Source organism: Corythoichthys intestinalis, chromosome 16 (assembly GCF_030265065.1).
Source record: "Corythoichthys intestinalis isolate RoL2023-P3 chromosome 16, ASM3026506v1, whole genome shotgun sequence".
NCBI lineage: Eukaryota > Metazoa > Chordata > Actinopteri > Syngnathiformes > Syngnathidae > Corythoichthys > Corythoichthys intestinalis.
The window spans coordinates 18,155,842-18,175,021 of record NC_080410.1 but is presented as its reverse complement, the minus strand read 5'-3'; the positions used below and the strand labels follow the sequence as shown (position 1 = coordinate 18,175,021).

The 19,180-nt window shown below is 37.2% G+C and overlaps 1 protein-coding gene across 18 annotated transcripts in view; it reads left to right on the top strand.

Moving 5' to 3' along the window:
- The window catches only part of nfixb (nuclear factor I/Xb), a 253,102-nt gene that overhangs the window by 197,348 nt on the left and 36,574 nt on the right, over window positions 1-19,180 (top strand). For 9 of the 18 annotated variants that reach the window (XM_057861280.1, XM_057861290.1, XM_057861282.1 and 6 more), the window contains 5 exons: window positions 3,105-3,179; window positions 6,162-6,282; window positions 11,279-11,314; window positions 11,725-11,855; window positions 14,425-14,499. In XM_057861280.1, the coding sequence (XP_057717263.1) occupies window positions 3,105-3,179; window positions 6,162-6,282; window positions 11,279-11,314; window positions 11,725-11,855; window positions 14,425-14,499 (438 nt within the window). The remainder of the gene's footprint in view (window positions 1-3,104; window positions 3,180-6,161; window positions 6,283-11,278; window positions 11,315-11,724; window positions 11,856-14,424; window positions 14,500-19,180) is intronic. The other 9 variants (XM_057861284.1, XM_057861293.1, XM_057861295.1 and 6 more) reach the window with 3 other exon arrangements.

Sequence of the window (19,180 nt, the reverse complement as noted above, 5' to 3'; positions counted from 1 at the left end):
CATTCCAATCAATCTTGTTTTAACCTGTTTTTTTTAACTGCAAATGCAGTATTTCTTTCCAAACTACTAAATTCAAATTTTCTTTACCTAATATTAAAATGCAGCAGTATTTTGATTTACAAAAAGAAAATCGCAAGCTTTAAGGAAATCGATGAATTCATCAGGTCTTGTTGTTACAGTTTGAATGTAAGCCATATGTGAGTCTTTACTAAATAGGTATTATTTGACTGAATCGTAAACATTATGTTGGCGTTGTGAAAATGTAAAAATGGCCGACAAGTGCACTTATATGTATGTATCCCACAAATGTCCACAGCCAAATGCTAGGGGGCTAATGTGGCTATCTGACGCTTGACACAATCAGCAAACTAAATGGTATATTTGGTGATCGACCGATCTACCGATCCGGCGCGAACAATTGCATTTGACTTTTTATGGAGAAAAACAAATCATGAAGTGCTGTGCGATATTGTTTAATTTGGATTAGTTTGTCATCAGTTATTTGAATTGGGAGGGCTGGCATTGAATGTCAGCTCTGTCAGCCCTCCCAGTTCAAATGGATTGGACATCTATTGCTGTCAATGGTAGCCAATGACTTAACAAGTTCACACGGTGGTTATATAAGTGTTACTGAGGCCTGTACTGTGCTTTTACAAACCTTACCGCACACTAAAGACCTACAATCAGACAATGTTTATTTCAAGATGTGATTTTTGTTTTAGCGCTGACAAATCTTGATTGTGTTTACTGTTTAGCATGTGTATTTAATGGCTTGGCTTTTTCATCTGACCATGTTCTGGCCAGTACTCACTTTTATATATTTGTCCTCACCGCAGTGTCTTTAAAGTTAATTACACCTCCTGTCCGTTGGCATGACAAGAGACATAATAATAGTATTGTTCTTTTCTGCTACTTAAGTTCTTAAATCTACTATCTATCTATACTGGAATTACTTACCTTATACTATACAGTGGGGCAAATAAGTATTTAGTCAACCACTATTTGTGCAAGTTCTCTCACTTGAAAATATTAGAGGCCTGTAATTGTCAACATGGGTAAACCTCAACCATGACAGGCAGAATGTGGAAAAAAAAAACAGAAAATCACATTGTTTGATTTTTAAAGAATTTATTTGCAAATCATGGTGGAAAATAAGTATTTAGTCAATACCTAAAGTTCATCTCAATACTTTGTTATGTACCCTTTGTTGGCAATAACGGAGGCCATATGTTTTCTGTAACTCTTCACAAGCTTTTCACACACTGTTGCTGGTATTTTGGCCCATTCCTCCATGCAGATCTCCTCTAGAACAGTGATGTTTTGGGGCTGTCGTTGGGCTACACGGACTTTGAAATCCCTCCACAGATTTTCTATGGGGTTGAGATCTGGAGACTGGCCAGGCCACTCCAGGATCTTGAAATGCTTCTTACGAAGCCACTCCTTTGTTGCCCTGGCTGTGTGTTTAGGATCATTGAAACGCTGAAAGACCCATACTTATGGAAGGAGATTTTCACTCAAAATCTCTCGATACATGGCCCCATTCATTCTTTTCTTTACACAGATAAGTCGTCCTGGTCCCTTTGCAGAAAAACAGCCCCAAAGAAAGATTTTTCCACCCCCCTGCTTCACAGTGGGTATGGTGTTCTTCGGATGCAATTCAGTATTCCTGCTCCTCCAAACACGAGAACCTGTGTTTCTACCAAAAAGTTCTATTTTGGTTTCATCTGACCATAACACATTCTCCCAGTCCTCTTCTGGATCATCCAAATGCTCTCTAGCGAACCGCAGACGGGCCTGGACGTGTATTGGCCTCAGCAGGGGGACACGTCCGGCAGTGCAGCATTTGAGTCCCTGGCGGCGCATTGTGTTACTGATAGTAGCCTTTGTTACTGTGGTCTCAGCTCTCTGTAGGTCATTCACTAGGTCCCCCCGTGTGGTTCTGGGATTTTTGCTCACCGTTCTTGTTATCATTTTGACGCCACGGGTTGAGATCTTGCATGGAGCCCCAGATGGAGGGAGATTATCAGTGGTCTTGCATGTCTTCCATTTTCTAATAATTGCTCCCACAGTTGATTTCTGTACACCAAGCGTTTTACCTATTGCAGATTCAATCTTCCCAGCCTGGTGCAGGTCTACAATTTCGTCTCTGGTGTCCTTTGACAGCTCTTTGGTCTTGGCCATAGTGGAGTTTGGAGTGTGACTGACTGAGATTGTGGACAGGTGTCTTTTATACCGATAATGAGTTAAAACAGGTGCCATTAATACAGGTAACGAGTGGAGCCTCGTTAGACCTCATTAGAAGAAGTTAGACCTCTTTGACAGCCAGAAATCTTGCTTGTTTGTTGGTGACCAAATACTTATTTTCCACTCTAATTTAGAAATAAATTCTTTAAAAATCAAACAATGTGACATTCTGTCTCTCATGGTTGAGGTTTACCCATGTTGACAATTACAGGCCTCTGTAATCTTTTCAAGTAGGAGAACTTACACAATTGGTGGTTGACTAAATACTGTACTTATTTGCCCCACTGTACTTGCTACTGAAGTCTATGATACCATTTGAACACATTGTGGTCAGTTTAGAGTTTGATAAATAGCTATACACGAAAAATAAAAAACATTTCCATGCTGCCATTATTTGGACCTCAATCATAGCATAAACTCCTTACGATAACAAGCATAGCTCTTATTGCTGTTATGCTAATACAGTTATCTGTGCAAATGATCGGACTGATTATTCAAATTTTATTTTGTGTTTATGCACCAACAATAGTTCATTTTAAAGTCAAGATCCCTTCTCTGTTTCTTGGACTTCATGGACGTCCATTAGAGGGTTTTTCATGTGGGGATTGTACCCTCTAGTTTAGCTTAATTGGTTGTGTGCAACTGTCAAAACAGAAAAGAATAACATGTCAAATTCGGAACCAAAAGATAGAAAACACATGTTCACACTGTATGACACCAGCCGTGCGGGAACCCTTTTGCACTTTCTCTCAGCAGGTTCATGTGTTGTAACGTACAGTATACGTGTGTGTATGTCCACATACACATCTTCAACATATGCCACGCAGCCCTCTCCCTCACTCATTCTGGTTTCTACACAGGCCACTTGAGTTTCCAGGACTGCTTTGTGACTTCAGGGGTGTGGAACGTAGCCGAGTTGGTCCGCGTGTCACAGAGTGAGTCACAACTATAAATTATCCTGTCAATCTCTCCATAAAGGCACACTGCTCCTATCATTTGTCGCATACTGCACTGCATCCACTGCTGAAACCGAGTTAGGCACAGCAGCTCTTTTTACAACAACTGGTAAAAATTTGGAGGGGGCGGCGGGGAGTGGGGGTAAATACACATTTATGACATAAATTACAATTTTCAGTTGACCTCACTAACTTGTTTCATATGTTCAGCTAAAACCTTATATAACTTGTTCCATTCCTTTACTCTCGTGGCCTTCCACACTGTTGAACTGTGTTATACAAGGAAAGCCAATCAGTTCTCAATACTAGAACATTGAAACGTCAAAACTATTGCAAACAAATGGTTTTCGGACCAATGATTTGTGCACAAGAAAACTGGTTTTTAGATTTAACTCTCAAAAAACATGCTGTCATATGACCTTTCAACTTTTTGCTCTGATTAAGAAAAATCTGTACATGGAAGTTTTAGGATCTCATGTAATAATATAACTGACTGGACAGCTAAAGAACAAGGAACAATACGTCAGCATGCCTCAGGTAGTGCTTGTTTCAACCTGTAAACTCAGAAAGTAGTGCATTCAATCTTGGGCCCTTTTGACCATGCCATAATGTCCTTGAGCTGGATAGTTAATGCCCAGTTCTCCCTGACACAATTCAATGAGGACACCATAGGCTTGGACGATAAATCCATGTTATGACTTAATGAGTTTTTTGTTTTGTTTTGTTTTGTTTTGGTTTGGTTTGGTTTGGTTTGGTTTGGTTTGGGTTTTTTTTGCTTTGCTTTGCTTTGCTTTGCTCTGCTTTGCTTTGCTTTGCTTTGCTTTGCTTTGCTTTGCTTTGCTTTGCTCTGCTTTGCTCTGCTTTGCTTTGCTTTGCTTTATTTATTTAAATTATTGCAATTTAATTCAAACATTTTCTGTTGTTTTTGCCAAAAAGGGAATCTAGCAGCCATCTATTCAATAGATTTTCCACGAGAAAGAGTCTGTTTTTGTGAAGTTATTACTTTGTATTTGGGGGTTGACAACAAAAAAAAAAGGGGGGGGATATACAGTGGTATGAAAAAGTATCTGAACCTTTTGGAATTTCTCACATTTCTGCATAAAATCACCATTAAATCTGAAAATTAATTAAGGGGGAAAATTAATTAAGTGAACCCTCTGCCTAAGGAGACTTGAGCTATCGAAACCATTTTTTACTAAGCAATTTAAGTCAGGTGTGTGCCCAATTCACTGATGAGTGGTTTAAAGTGCATACGACAGGAGGAAAAAAAAGTCTTAAATAGCATTATTATGTGAATTAGAATCATATTTTGAGACAATTCGACTATATACAACAATTAGGCAAAACGCAGATGACGAGAATTTAGTCTTTTAATCCGCCGTTTAGCCACGCCTACCATTATAGGGCTCTAGCATCCCCAACCGGAGGATGACGTCGGCAGGGTCGTGGTTTCATCTGATTTAGAATTCAACCCATTGAGGGGGAATTATTCAGAACGAGAAAAATGCGACGAAGAGAGTCACAAAATGGTATTGTTTCAGTCTCTCTACTCTAATATTTTTACACGATATTCTTTTTATCGAAGTATTTTCCATCAATTGCTAAATAAATGGTATGGTCATGACAAATAAAAGTCTTGTGCTAAATGGAATATGAAATAATAAAAATGCATTTATTCAGTACGACATGGCAAAATTCCTCCATAATGGTCAAAACTGTCGACTTCACCTTTACTGTCGCAACTCCCGAACAATATCTTATGCCACCGTAGCTAGTCAGGCTTTTGTCATTTCCCTGCCCCGGCTTCAGAGAATTTAAACAAACCAAGAGGCGTGACAGCTAGCCGACATGCTAACCCGAACCGAGTGACATTTCAAAATCTTATCTTTGCTTTTCAAAGCGAAAAATCACACAAAACTAGCCCGGCTCATATCACACGGCGCCGGGGTTGTCGATAGTCTTCGCCGATCGGCAACCCGCCAGTTGAAGCTAAAAATAGGATGGATGTTGCAACAAGATAATGATCCAAAACACAGAGGTAAATCCACTTCAGAATGGTTTTAGAAGAACAAAATACACGTTCTGGAGTGGCCAAGTCAAATTCCAGACTTGAACCCCATTGAGATGGTGCAGCATGACTTAAAGACAGCGATTCATGCCAGACATCCCAGAAATCTGATTGAACTATAGCAGTTTTGTAGAGAAGAATGGGCCAAGATTCGTCTTGATCGATGTGACAGACTGATCTGCAGCTACAGGAAGCATCCGGTTAAAGTTATGGCTGCCAAAGGAGGGCCACAAAATATTAAATGTGATGGTTCACTTACTTTTTTTTTTTCCCTTTCTGTCATTGTTTGCAACTATCCTCATTAAAATATAAAAACCTATAAATATTTGGGTGGTTTTAGTTAAAGCAGACATTTTTTTTTCATCTGTGTGATCTATGAGATCACATTTGATGGTGATTTCATGCAGAAAATGTGAGAAATTCCAAAAGGTTCAGATACTTTTTCATACCACTGTATTTAGAACAATATGTCATGTTTCAGTCCAAATGATGGCACTAGATGTTATAGCGTTTGAGTTCAATGAGTGTCTTAGGGTTAAACTTGTTTTGAGTTTTCTCTGTATTTTGTTCTTATTGTCCACCTAAAAAAGTATTTGGGAGGAGATAAAAATCATGATTCAAATTTTGGGTGAAAAGAACCTGAAATTTTATTTTTAGGTAGTATTGTCCACCCCTAAAAGCACTGTACAAATGAAAACCTATGCACACTTCAAATCTGTTCTTATTTTATAATCTGACTCTTCACAACATGTAAACATGTAAGTTATTAATTTTCCTTTTGTCACCTTTAACAATAAGTTTTGCATAACAAATTGGAAAGACTATATTCAGTTGTAAACTCAGTACTGAACGCTTTTAATGGACTGTCTGGACTATGTTCTTGCATTCTGCAGCTCCGGTAGCTACAGCGACTGGCCCCAGCTTTTCCCTGGCTGATCTCGACAGCCCAGGATACTACAACATCAACCAGGTCACCCTAGGACGGCGCTCAATCACCTCCACTCCTTCCACCAGGTACCCAATGTGTGATTTAACGCACAGATATTGGAAAATTATTAGCCACAACAGTCCTGGCACAATCTAATGAAAGTTAATAATAAATCCATGCTGAAAATACATTGCTCAGTTTTGATTCATGGCATTCTCACTGGTGTCGAACTGCATTGATTCCTACTGCCATAGAACAAGAATTCTGACCAAAAACTGTTAAAGATAATACTTTAATTACAATCCAAAGTGAGTTCATGCCTTTTTTGTTACCAACATATCCAAACGTGAAAGTGAAAAGGAAACGTGAGACCATTTTCTTTCATTTCGCTTTAGACTGAAAACATTTTGGATTGACTTCAAAAGATAAATATGGGATTAATCCCTTTTTTTCAAGTATTTCTATTTATATTGTCATTGCTATTTGATTATCTGGAATGAAACACCACATTTTAAAATTTGTATTGGAACAAGTGACTTGCAGGTGTGTTTTTGCTTGATTGTTTCCTATTCCTATTTCCTATTATATTGGTTAATCAAACAAAAACAGCTGATCGTCTATCCCCAGTTTTAGATTTCAGTTTTTCATGTTCATTCGAGGGAAAGGTGAAACTGATATGAAAACTGGAAAGCATTCTGTTGGTAAAAAACAAGCAATTGTCAAGCTCAGAAGTGATGCAACTTGAATGAGAGCCACTGCAAAAACATTGACAAAGGTTTGGGCAATAAATTTTTTTTCCGGTTGATTTGAATAATTAAAAAAAAAAACATATATACATACATATATATAGATATATATAGATATATACTGTATATATATATACTGTATTCAGTAGATATAGGCATGTCGCGATATGCAATAAATCCAATTACCGCACGGTAAATAAAAATGAGAGCGGTAATTTTCCCAGCTGCGATTTATCGAAAGTGTGCTCCATGCACTCGACACACAACCGTGTTGATTGCATATGAGACTCCAGTAGCTTTCACAGATGTTTATTGGCCATCAACACGCCATAGAATTAAAAGTTCAGACATAAAAAAATAATGAAACACATCTTTATTAAACATTATAAAACGTTAGCATTACTACATTGAGGCTAATGGAAAAAAGACAATGTACTAACCACTTTTGCCTGCTATAAAACATTGGCAGTCTTCTCCACAATGCAAAATTGCGGTTAAAAGGTGAAACTTCAAACATGAAAACTCGCTGGATTACAGCATTTGCAAACGATGCGAGCAAAAGAAAAAAATCTATTACTGACTGAGTGTAAAGCTTACAGTTAGTGGCTTAGCAAACGTACTTCTGGTGAACATTTCAAAAATAAATGCACATCATGTTCAGAGGACTGGCTGTGAATGCGTATATTTCAGTTCCTTTGCCAGACTTCCAATTCATTTTGTCTGGGGGATGGGGGCAAATGAACATTCGTTCAATGGATGCCATCCTGTACTTGTGCCTCCAGCATAGCTCAAATGATTGATTGAGTGGTTATTTCCCAACCCAAATGTCGTAGATTAATTCCTGAGCCTTTGCAATCATGTTGTAGTGTCCTTGATTAAGATACTGCACTCCCACCTGCTCTTGATGCTGCGTCATCAGTAAGTGAATTAGGAGTTAATGTGGAACTTCTTTGAGTATGTTGAAGGTAGAAAAGTGCTATTCAGGTAAAAAGCCCATTTATCATTAACCATCATTCAGCTTTTATGGATCTGACACAATGGCAGTAGAAAAATACCTAAGAAGTTCAAAGAAGCATTTTATTTACTAATTCAAAGAAAGATGAGAGCAAACTGATTGATGTGCCATGCAACAAGATAATTTGCTAAAACACAGTTCTAGAACAATTAAGGAAGGCCATAAGTAGAATAAGAAGAAAGTTTTGAGTAGTTTAAGCCATGTACAGTACAGTAGAGCAGGGTTCTCAAACTTAAACACCATAATAATTAATGACATTGAAATGCAGTAGTCTAGTAGGCCTACAGTACATAGCGTACATCAAAACACAGCAGATGTTTCATTCCTTAAAAAAATACATGTAATATTAGTTTTAAGCTACTGTATAATGCATCGTTTGAGCATTAACACTGCCATTGAAGATGCAAAACATTTTTATATCCAGTATCTTGTAATGCTACAAAAAAGACCTTAGAGCCAGTTATTTTTATGCTGTACAGTCTTTCCATTGTTGGAATGGATTTCTTTATTATAGCATTCTATATTTATGTTATGTATTTGATTGATTATTTAATTTGTAGGTTTGTAATTTTGGGTCTTTGACTGTGAGAATTTTTGAGGTGTAATATTTATTACTGCTAATTTCACAATAACCTATCCGCTGCCAGCCCAGGTCACATCATAGTATGTGATGAAATAATTTATAAAAGAAGGAAATATTAAAAACACCCAATAACAGCAACAGATGACCAATCCATTTGGACTAAGAGGGGCTGGCAGTAATCGTTCAATCGCTTATGTCATAGGTGAATATAAGGTTCATCTCTCTAGTTTAGTATTTTTTTCATGCAGATTATTTAACACTGCCAGTTAAAAAAATAATGGGGGAAAAACTATTTGAAAAAAATAAGTTTAAAAAAGGTTTTTTTTTTATTTTTATTTATAGGCATGTGACAAAATATCGAAATAGTTATATATCGTGATACTTTGTATCCCAAAAGGTTATCGATATGCTCCTGCCAAGAATTGAGATATCGTTTTAAAAAGGTGTTAAAAAAAAAAAAAAAAAGGAACCAACAAGTTGCTACCAAAATCTTCCACCATAATAGTGTCTCAGTTCACTCTAAGGCTACCATTGACGGTGCTCGATGCCCAATCCATTTTAGAGTGGAAACGTTCGTTCATTCAAAACCAGAGCATTCACAGTCATCCGGTCCGATTTTAGGGGCATTTGCAGGTCACTTACTGTTAATTTTAGGGCATTTACAGGTCATTTCCTGTTGAGTTTGAGTCATTGCCTATACATTTAGGTGATTCCCAGGTCACTTCCAGGAAGTGACCCATAAAATACCCTAAAATCTACAAGAAGTAACTGAAAATCTACAGGTAAATGATCTTAAATGGCCCCAAATTACCTCATTGCCTGGCTGCCACTGACGGCCATAGACGTTCAATCCGTTTGAAGTGGGAGGGATGGCAGCGAATGTCATTCATTCATTCGCTGCCACCCTCCCAGTTCAAATGGATTGAACATCTACTAGTGATAAACTCATTCCAATTCACAGCAGAAGCTTGTTTTTCTGTTTATTAGTTGTTTGTAGAATATCCTAGAATGATTTCCATACCAATGTATCGATAATCGTTGTATCCACATATCGTCAGATCATCGTAATCGTGAGCTTTGTATCGCAAATCGTATCGTATTGTGAAGTACAAAGAGGTTCCCACTCCTATTTATTTATTTAATCTTTTTTTTTTTTTTTTGCCAGATCGCCCAGCATTTGTAACAATGGAATTGGAAATGCATTCCTCATGCTCTCTGCTACACTCTTAACCACTTTTTTAGGGAATATAATGGCACACTTACGCCAACAAAGTGCATTTGTGTGGCAGATTGAATTTTCGATCGTGCCCAATATTTCCAAGATGTTTTGAAAAAAAATTTTTTTTTCTTTAAAAACTAGTGACATGCTATACTGCAGGGGTCCTCTTAAAAACTAGCGACATGCTATACTGCAGGGGTCGTCAACCTTTTTTTCACCACGGACCGGTGCTATTTGGGTCTTTTTTTCACGGATCGGTGTTCTGACAAATTTTGCAACCCATCAAAAATTGCAACGATGCGGTTCTGCGCATGCCCGTAACGTTAAACATGGCCATAATGTAGCGCTTCCAAAGCAAACACTACAAACTTTCTTTAAAGAAAGGAATATTAACTTACGTTTGCTCATGGAAGGACATGTAGAAAAGTTCTCCTCAGATACATCCTGCCATGTTAGCTGCACACAACAACTCCACACCGCTCTCTCACCATTAACGACTTCGCCTTGTCGTTAAGCATTAATTAAGAAGCCCACTTCACAATGATACGATGGTGGAAATTGTAGCAAGGTTTTTAATGCTCTCGTAGCGATGTCAGGATATTCCGTAATGACTTTAATCCAGAACCTCGGTTGAGTTGTTGTTTCAAATCTACATTTAAGGTCGCTGTCATTTGCGCTCTCTACAAGCTGATCCTCCTGTTGCACAGACATGCTCGAATCACTCGGTTTATTCACAAGCGGGTCGCGAATCCACTCCTTCGCAGTTTGTGGGTCTTCGAGGATGTAGGCTCATCTTCTGGCTCGTCAGGTGCCCTTTTCGCCGTAAAAGTATCTCCAAAGACGTCTGTTTTCCAGTCATCTTCGCTCGTGTGGGGGCTAATTCTTTCCGTGAACAAATGTGCTATGTTATTATCGAGGAGAAGCGCCCATAGATATATTATATACACAAAACAAGATGTACTGCTAGCAGTCCAATCAATGGATTTCTATGAAGACATTCTAATCTATCCTGTAGTATTATATCTGGAGTAGACAGGGATATTGTTGTGTTAAACGGGCACAGGGTTAATTCGGCTAAAATGTGGTCATTAATAAATTATTATTTCTGTAGCAAATGCACCACGGACCGGTGCCGGTCCGCGGCCCGACAGATGGTGACCCCGGCTATACTATAGCAATGGTTTCTTCTGGTCTATTTTCGATATTCTTGCATTACATTGTGCACGTGTACCTAATGTCGTGATCAGTATGCACACATACAGCACGCACAAAAACAACCTCAACTGTGGACCTACTCTATGTATTAATACTCACCATTTCCTAATTCTTTAACATCTATATTCTACTGTGTTCTTGTGCTTGTTCTGCTTTTTGATTGTGGTTTCTCCTCACCCTTTTTTCTTCTCCATCACTAATCCTTCTCATTTCCTTTCATTTCACCAACCAATCCATCCGTCATTCTGTCTGATGTTTGGGTGTCTGTTTTTCCTTGTCCTCTCCCGCTCATCTTACGCTGCAGGACTGAAATGGAGCTTTATGCAAGTCTCCCACGGAGGTACACTCATCACGGCAATTCTCCCTTGATACTAATGTAACACAGATCCCTTCATCACACGCGCACAAACGCCAAGCAAGCTGTCTCACACACAATTTGAAGCGCTTGTACGCTTTCTGCCCCTTGTATTTTATTGCTCACAGATGTGTGAGTCTATAAGAATGTGCAAACACATACAGAAAGTATCCCAGCATCCCAAAACATTGTGTGTTTGGTTTCTTGTGGTCCGATGAAAAGTGATACAGCATGTTAAGTGAAAATTGTGTCTTATGTTACTTATAGTCCTTCATGGCATGAAACATAATACAAAATTGAACTTGAATGTACGTCATTCATACTTAACCATTGCAAGGCAAGTATCCCTTAAACAGACTCAAGAGTCAAACAAACTCCTCCCTACCTCTTTTCAGCTCAAACAAGCGCAAGTCCATTGATGACAGTGAGATGGAGAGCCCGGTGGATGACGTCTTCTACTCGGGCCGTTCGCCGGCAGCTGGCAGCAGCTCACAGTCCAGTGGTTGGCCCAATGATGTAGATGCAGGTAACCCAACCCTTAAGATTGACTCATATCTATTTTGTGCACCTTTGAAATGCCTGTCCTAAGGTTCACTTCAGGTCAGGCAACAGTCACAATAATTCAAATTGTTTCGTGACAACATTAAAAGACTTTGCTATAATGAATAATTACCACGCATCAATTCTAATTCTGTTATGTCTTTACTTACTTCTGCATACTTGTGCGTAAATGAGAGAGACATGTAAAAATGGGAGCCAAAAAGTTGTCTTCATACTATGAAAAGATTTCCAACTTATTTATTGTTGTAAAAACACTATGGACTAAAATACTGTAGTTTGACAAGACTCATTAATGCTGTCTTGCTTTAATGTACATCTTAGAGATGTTACTGAAAATTCAGCGCTAAAAACGTTCGGCCAAAAATAGCTAAAATTGCATTTTCGGTTAAAAGGTCAGCTTTGTTAGCTAATGAGTACAATAAGCGTCCGAATAAGGGTTCAACTTTTCTCTCACTCTGTTCTCTTTTATCATCTCCTTGAAAAAGTGAGTGAGAGTAAAACAATTGTGGGAAAAATCATAAATCAAATTTTGTAGAAAAAAATCAAAGATTTTATTTTTAAGTCAGTCTGAGGTGCTGTCCAAGAAAAATGTACCATTAAAGCATTTGCAATGACTGTGAAACTCTAGTTTTGTACTTCTTGTGACAGCAATGATTGGGCTTTACAAAGAGGGAATATTGAATACTTAAGTTCTACTGTATTGATTTATAAAAAAAAAAATTTAAAAAAAGAGTGAGTACATTAGTTCTAAAATGTCCTATTCAGATATACTGTACATCAATCTAAATTTCCATAATTTTATATAAGGCTGCTCTGAAATAGAAAATATGCTTCTACAAAGTAACAGTTTAAAGCTGTGCTCTAAATTTTAAAAATGAACTGACTTGAAGTGGTCCTAAGACTGTTCATCCCTTCCACCATCCACTCCTTTAGCTCAATTTTATGCATTGTTAATATTTGTACTTTGTTATCTCGGGGCCCTTACTTTATTTCATTATCTTTAGGTCACATGCTGACAAAGATCCCAGCCCTGTGTCTGCCATTATGCCATAGCACATAGCATAATAACACGTAGAAACATTTTTAGGAGCAGCAGACACGTGTTCCATTCTTCCTCTGTTTACTCCTGTTTTCAACATAGTATACAGTAATGGTACTTTTTTTTTTTGTATGATTGGTTTTCAACTTTTAGACTGCAGGTTTTTTTGTTTGTTTGTTTTTTCAAGTGAACACTTAAATCTAGGGTGAATGTACACATTTTTCAATGAAAATGTTCTCATAATCTAAGTTATAAAAAAAAATACATAAATGTTCTCATAATCTAAGTTATAAAAAAAATACATAAATGTTTGAAAACAAACTATTATAAAAGAATAAATACAAGGACGCTTTAAGACTGGAAAAACTTTGATTCAATTATGCTTCATGTACACACTTCAAGAAGAACAATTGTCGGGAGTTGGCTGCTTTATCAACTATCCAGTTGCAGTACAAGTATCTCCTAATTAACAAACAGCTAAACGACTGGGCATTCATATACAATTGGCCTATTTTCAGCGTAACCATTGAAACTAAAAAGTTAAACATATGAACACTATTACAGCGTTCAATAATTGTGTCGACTACAAGATTTACTGTATACATTTTCGACAGAAAATTCCATAATGCATGTGAAGAGTCATAAAAACAGTATACCGAATATCCCAGCAGAGGAAAATAAGTACCGTATTTTTCGAACTATAAGTCGCACCTGAGTATAAGTCGCACCAGCCCAAAAATGCACAATGAAGATTGACCAAAAAAAAAAAAAAAACATAAGTCGCATTTTTGGGGGAAATTTACTTGATAAAATCCAACACATAGAACAGATATGTCATCTTGGAAGGCAATTCAAAATAAAAATACAATAGAGAACAACATGCTGAATAAGTGTACAGTATGATAATGTTACATGATGCCTGAACAACGAAATGGGAACGTGGCTGGTATGTTAACGTAAAATAGCTATTAAGAGTTATTCGATAACTATAGCATAAAGAACATGCTAACAATTTGTCACTCAAAAACACCAAAATAACATGTGAAATGATATAATAATGTGTTAATAATTTCACACATAAGTCGCTCCAGAGTATAAGTCGCACCCCCAGCCAAACTATGAAAAAAATGCAACTTATAGTCCGAAAAATACGGTAGTATATATTTTTGATTTGTATTTAAACTAATTCAATATATACTGTAGTTAAAAGATATATTGTTTTACCATGTATTTTTCAAATGATTTCTTTTTTTTCATCCCACTCTCACGCTTACTCATGCTGTCATTTAATCGCGCTGCAGTAGTGATGGAACCTTTTTATAGACACAGACACTTGCTGCACCCTATAAAGTGAAACCCCTATTGTCCATTATTTAACCACCACCTTTCTTTCTCCCCCTTTTATTTTTTTTTCCATCTATTTCCTTCTCTGTCCACTTCTCTCCTCCCCTCTTCCATTGATAACTCTTCCCTTCTCCCCTGTTTGGCCTTTCAGTGCAGCACCATTTGGCCAGTGTGCAGGAGAGGAAGATTAAGCATGAGAGCGATGGAGTGCAGTTTCCTTACCATGGTTAGATCAACATTAAACATTATACTATGTACATGTGCTCTATATACATGCTTTACTTTGGCTCGCACCAACATCACCTTGCATCTTTGTCTCTTTTCTTTTATGAAGTACATATAGTATGTGCTTTTTCTGTGATTTCTTATCTTCATTAATCGTGCGTCTTGTTTTCTGGCTATGCTGCCGCTGGGTGGGGTAATGTTTCTGCCAGATGTCTGCTGTTGTCCTCCATGGATTTACCAAAGCCCTTTGGTTGCCCAGTATCTCTATAGTATTCACCGCCTGCACATCTGACTGGCATCTTGGGGATAAGGAAAACCCCGGTGCTTTACAGCCGTTCAAATTTACTGACCAATAAAATAAGAACAAACATGGTAGTGTTGAATTTCAGTTCAGTCCCATGCAGAAATCTTTGACCATCACTAGCTCAGTTGCATTAACTAATTGGCCGCCTCTGACAGCGATCAATACAAGCAATGATCCAATCAAAACGCAAAGCGAATCAACATCGTCCTCTTTAAGATATTCCGATTTGTTTGAAAAGAATTTTTTTTGTTTATATATCTAAAATGTTTCAGTAACAAAATGTCAAAAACATCAAGATGACAATGTGTTTCTTATTGCATTAGATGAAATATAACTATGCTAAATATGTACATAATATCGCATATACTGTAATTTTCGCACAATCAGGTGCACCTGACTATAAGCCACTACCCAACATATTTGGCACAAAAACGGCATTTATTCATAGATAAGCCGCACTGGACTATAAGCCGCAGCTGTCCTCACTGTGTTATGGGGTATTTACACCAAAAGATATTAACCGGTAACAATTTATTTCACAGCGGCATCGTGACATTGTCATAAAATCAAATGAACCACCATGAAATTTTGCAGCCAATTGGTTCATAGCTTCATTACTTCTAAGAAGCTTCATTTGGCCATCACTGCTCCCTTTGGGGAGACAGTCAACCTCTGCTGCCACCTGGTATCAACTCTGTTGTTGTCCAACATGCCTCATAGCATGCATTGCAGCACTACAGATGTAAAAAGCAATAAAAACTCATGTTCTGTGCTAATTATTTCTCCAGTTACTGTTCCAGTTGTTTCATTAATTGCTAGTTATGGTATTTGGTAACACTTTATTTGACAGTGGCGCCATATGACTCACATTAGACAATCATAATTATGACATAACACTTCCATGAGCATTTATGAATGATTATAATAGATGTCATTTGGTGTTATCTAGCAAATTATCTCACTTTCGACTTGATGTAAAAAAAAAAAAAAAAAACTTAGATGGACATACACTACCGTTCACAAACTTTTGAACGGTACTGTAAATTGAGTTAGTGACATAATTTGCCGGATTACAATGTCATAAGCATTCAGTAATGCCTTTGAAGGGTCATGTCATAATTATGACAGCCTTATGACAGTGTTTTGACGCCGCCGTTAAATAAAGTGTTACCTTTTAACCCACATAAAACAACAAATAGGACGCACTGGACTATAAGACGCAGGATTAAAAATGAAGGAAAAAAGTAGCGGTTTATAGTCAGAAAATTACGGTAATTGATTAAAGACCCCTGAATACAATCCAAATTGAATCTTGCCAGACTTTGTAATATTGTCAAATATCGTATCATTCTCCACAGAATCAATATCATCACCTGTTCATAGGGTTGAGTGTGATGGCCTGAAAATAAAAATCTGTTTAAAAAAATATTTTTACACCAAAAATGTGATTTACAATTTAATTCCATTTTTTTTTTCTCCCAACTTCTTTTTAAAGAAACAATAGGGGAAAAAAACAGAGAAAGCTAAAATAATAAGTAGCCCTTTGTAGGGTGGTCATTTAACTCATTGGCTGCCATTGACGGCACTAGATGTCCAATTCATGTTGACTTGGAAGCCTCCCAGAATAGCCACACTAGTACTGTATACCCAATGATAATATTGTAGCCAGGTCTAGTTGATTTTGATTTAATTTTACTTACCAAAGATAAACACTTCACCTATACAGGGTTTAAAAAAAAGTTACATATTGAACAAAACTAAAGTGCAAAACCTCTGTCTATAATATCTTTATCTCTCTCTATTAAGCTTTAAACCTCAAATACAAAATAATAACCTCACAAAGAACCAAACTTTTTCTCATGGAATAATCTTTTGAAAAACTGGTTGCTAAATTTGCTTTCTGGCAGAAAAACAACAACAACAACAAAACTCTATTATTTTTTTCAAATGAATTCACAACATTGATTTATCGCACAAGCCTACATGTTTATAATCCTCCATGAAACAAGAATTACTGGTAAATTGCCAACTATCAAAGAACAACTAATTCAACATTATTTTTTCGCTTTGAACCATTGGCTGTGTTCTATAAAAGATAAAACAAACAATAAACATTGGTGGCCAAGGATTTAAGCACAGGATATTTATTGTATGGCATCCAAAACTCCTACAGTTCTTGCATGATTGAATAAAGTTTTCCCAAGATAAAGTTGTCAACGAGATATAGCTCGGTGATTTGGGTGTTGTAAAAAATGGTACGTGAGCAACTGTTGAGTTATGGCATCTGGGAATCTCCTGCTCTGATTGTCTAAACAGAACTGTTGAAGGACATCCCACTTGTCGCAGACCTGCCTCCGAACGATGGCACATGACCCAAACAAATATGACTAAAGGCACCCCGGTGTATCATCAATGCACAAAATGCCTTCTGTCGGCGAGACACGCTCTTTCACTGACGTTTCCAAAAAGGCACATGAACGCACGTGCAAGACCATGATTTTTAGCGCACTCTCTTTCTGTGACATACATTCACACATACACACTGCCCAATCTGGAAAGGAGCTATGTTCCAGTCCAGATGGTGCCTCCATGTGTCTGCAGTGAAGGGAGCTACTGGGTTACAGCAGACATCTGCTCTGGTGGTGGTGGTGATGGTGTTGAGAGTGGTCGAGGGGTGGAGGATGGGAGATGAAGCCTCCGCCTGCTCTCGAGGTAACGCTCAACCTGAATGAAAAGCCCTGAAGCTTGGCAGGGTGATCGTGTGATTTACCAGGACTTTTACTGTGTGCTGCCCTGCTCTCTCTTTTGTTCTCTCTCTCTTATTCTGCCTGCTGAAGAGTGATGGGAAAAATTCTTAAATGCAACTCAACCGTTTGAGGGGATTTCCCAAGTGGACATTTGACAATTGTGGTATGATGGATGGATGCATGGATGTTGTCAGGGTGTCCTTGTGTTGCCTTGAGTGCAATCCCTTGTTTGCCAATTGTGTGTGCGTGTGTGAGATAATTATCTAATCAAGAACTTTCTGTTCAGGCATGTTTTTTTTTTCTTGGAAATCGGAGGTAGTGTATTGGTAGCACCTTTCTGCTGTGTGTGGACATATTTATATCCTTGTGTTAGTGTATGTGTTAGGAACTTTGATTGTGACAGGTGAAGGTTTGTGTTAGGGCTGGGCGATAAAGTCTAAAATGAAATCTTTTCACCAATAATTTGATTTATGATTTCAGGTGATTTCGTTTTTCACACGCCAACAGTACTTCTTTATAAGAAGACAATATAAACAAAAGACAGAGAAAATGCACGACAAGAATAACCCTTCTTAGGGAACTTATTGGCTTTCATTGATGGCGCCAATTCATTTTGATTGGGAGCAGGGAATGAACAAATGGTGATTGGCACCCTCCCACTCTAAATGGATTGGACGTCTAGTTTTTGAATGTAAACTTTTGTTTTTCTTCATAAAAGCAGCAATTGTGCAGAGACATGGCTTCCTGGATCCCTTTCATATACACCATTATTATCATCATCATTCACAGATAGACCCCCCTAGCCTGGATTAAACAGTATTATATGAATACTAGGGATGTCCTGATCGCATTTTTTTTTTTTTTTTTTTTTTTTGTAAACTTTGTTTATCGAACCAATATAGCACAAGCAAATGACAACATGAGCATTCTTCTTTTTTTTTTCATTTCATTTTCATTTTGAAACTTAAAAAAAAAAAAAAAAAAAACTCACCCACCCAATACCCACGGCACATATCCTCAAAAAGCAATGTATTATTAATATAGTTGTTTCCCTTTAAAGGGGAAAAGAGCGCAGACCAAGAAACGGAAAAAACACACACACATATACATGTATATATATATATATATATATATGTATATATATTAGGGTTGTCAAACGATTAAAATTTTTAATCGAGTTAATTACAGCTTAAAAATTAATTAATCGTAATTAATCGCAATTAATCGCAATTCAAACCATCTCTAAAATATGCCATATTTTTCTGTAAATTATTGTTGGAATGGAAAGATAAGACACACGACGGATATATACATACAACACACTGTACATAAGTACTGTATTTGTTTATTGTAACAATAAATCCACAAATAGCATTAACATTCTTTCTTGTTAAAGTGATCCATGGATAGAAAGACTTGTAGTTCTTAAACGATAAATGTTATAGTTACAAGTTATAGTAATTTTATATTAAAACCCCTCTTCATGTTTTCGTTTTAATAAAATTTGTAAAATTTTCAATCAAAAGTAGAGTTAATATAATAATAAGAAGAATAAAAATAACAATAATAAAAATAGAGTGACCAAAGTCTTAGTTTTACATGTATTTTGCATAGCTATTTTGATATGGAAT